This window comes from Helianthus annuus, chromosome 16 (genome assembly GCF_002127325.2).
Source record: "Helianthus annuus cultivar XRQ/B chromosome 16, HanXRQr2.0-SUNRISE, whole genome shotgun sequence".
Taxonomy (NCBI): Eukaryota; Viridiplantae; Streptophyta; class Magnoliopsida; order Asterales; family Asteraceae; genus Helianthus; species Helianthus annuus.
The window spans coordinates 191,139,091-191,140,901 of record NC_035448.2 but is presented as its reverse complement, the minus strand read 5'-3'; the positions used below and the strand labels follow the sequence as shown (position 1 = coordinate 191,140,901).

At 39.2% G+C, this 1,811-nt stretch overlaps 1 protein-coding gene across 1 annotated transcript; it reads left to right on the top strand.

The window, feature by feature from the left end:
• The first annotated feature begins 204 nt into the window (after positions 1-204).
• LOC110920255 (F-box/kelch-repeat protein At3g23880) lies at positions 205-1,509 on the top strand. Its single transcript, XM_022164477.1, has 2 exons — positions 205-1,036; positions 1,250-1,509. The coding sequence occupies exons 1-2, from the start codon at positions 205-207 to the stop codon at positions 1,507-1,509; spliced, it is 1,092 nt and encodes a 363-aa protein (XP_022020169.1).
• Positions 1,510-1,811: the final 302 nt, after the last annotated feature.

The following is a 1,811-nucleotide window of genomic DNA, read 5'->3' as shown; positions in this document are numbered from 1 at the left end:
ACCACCCATGAATTATAAAAACAAGCCCAATAGCCGGCCCAAACTGAATATTACTTGCTGTGCACTGTTTGATGACAATCATCCCTCCACCAGTCTCTTTCCCCAAATCTTGAAAACCCCTAGAAATTGATATCGAATTATTACATCCCTCCACCAGTCTCTCTCCCCAAATCGTGAAAAACCCTAGAAATTGATATCATCAAAATGTCAGACAATATACCGATTGAACTTCAGGAGGAAATACTGAAAAGGCTTCCTGTGAAATCGCTGATTCAATTCCGATCCGTTTCCAAATCATGGAAGTCTCTCATTGACAGCTCTCATTTCATTGCTGATTACAGCGGAGGACAGCCGCAACTGCAAGAGCAACATCTATTTGTAAGGTATCAAAATAAGGTTGGTGAAAATGATGAGCGAAAATATGATTCAATTGTTGATGATGATAGTTTCCCCCACCGTAGAGTCTCCTTTACTCTTCCTCGATGTGTTAAGATGCTTAGAGGTTCTAAAAGTGTCGGCAGCTCTCACGGCCTGATGTGTTTGCACAGCGATTATTTTGGTGATGTTCGTAGGGACGTGGCTGTTATTTGGAATGTATTAATTGGTAAAGCAGTTGCTGTTGCTGTACCTAATGTGGTGGGAGATGCTAGTAGTAGCATGTATGCAACTGCTCTAGGCTTTGGGGTTTGTCCTGAGACTTTTGACCCTAAGATTGTCAAGATCAATTATGTTAATCCCTACAGGTGGTTTGGTGATATTGAAAATATAACTTCCATCCCTCATCAGGTTGAGGTTTTTACGCTTAGCACAGGGACTTGGAGAAGTCCATATGGCGGCAGCAGCAATCTTCCTCGTAAATCAATTCAGTTTTCGGACTTTTATAGCATAGTTATAGATGGAGTTTTGTATTCGGTTGCTACTGATAGGATTAAGACAGATGCTGGAATTGAGTCTTCTAATCTGATTGTTTCGTTTGATTTGACAAGTGAAGAGTTTCAAGAAATATACCTCCCACCTCATTTAGAAGACTACCAAGGTGAGTATAGCTTGTCCGTGTCTAAGCTATGGGAGTCGCTAGTTGTGCTTGAACGCAATGAGGTTGGAGATGCTACCATTGTATGGAGGATGGATGATGATCATGATGATGATGATGATGATGATGATGATGATGGTGGTGGTGGTGGTGTTCCAGAAAGAAGCTTTACAAAGCTATTCACTATTAACACACCACATGCATATATAATAGCAGTACATGCGTTTAGGAAGAGTGGTGAATCTATAATTGTAATTGTAGACGATGATTGTGAATCATTTGATGATGATATATCACTTGTTCTTTATGAACCCTTCACAAAACGCATCACTAATCTTGGGATAAAGGGAACAGAGCATGTTCCAACTTTTATGCGTTACTACATGGAAACATTACTTCTGCTAGATCAGCCAAATGATATGATTTATGACAAAGGTGAGAAGAGAAGGCTTGAAGCATACATGCAAAGGACTTGATTTCATGATGATATTGATTTCTAACGTACCTCACTTGGCATTTGGTATGCGTTTCAACTTTTAATTACCCCGTATTTCATGTAACGAGCATCAGCTTTTCTAGGTTGTTATATTTCAGTTTTCAGTTCAACATGTCTATTGCATGTACCTAGTCACCTCTAAAAGTAAATCTCCATGAACTTGGTGGTATGTGATGGAACAAAAAACATATGTTTGTTAGTTGATATTGACCGTTACGAGTTTTTGTTTCAAATATGTTGGAAGCTTGAATGTCTTTCTTGACGATCTTGTTATATTCCTAC

What these genes read in the sequence shown, in the direction of transcription:
- LOC110920255 (XM_022164477.1), top strand. Translation starts at nt 205, where the DNA reads ATGTCAGACAATATACCGATTGAACTTCAGGAGGAAATACTGAAAAGG. An exon ending in TCATTTAGAAGACTACCAAG is followed by an intron (nt 1,037 to 1,249) that starts GTGAGTATAGCT and finishes ATATAATAGCAG; the next exon opens with TACATGCGTTTAGGAAGAGT.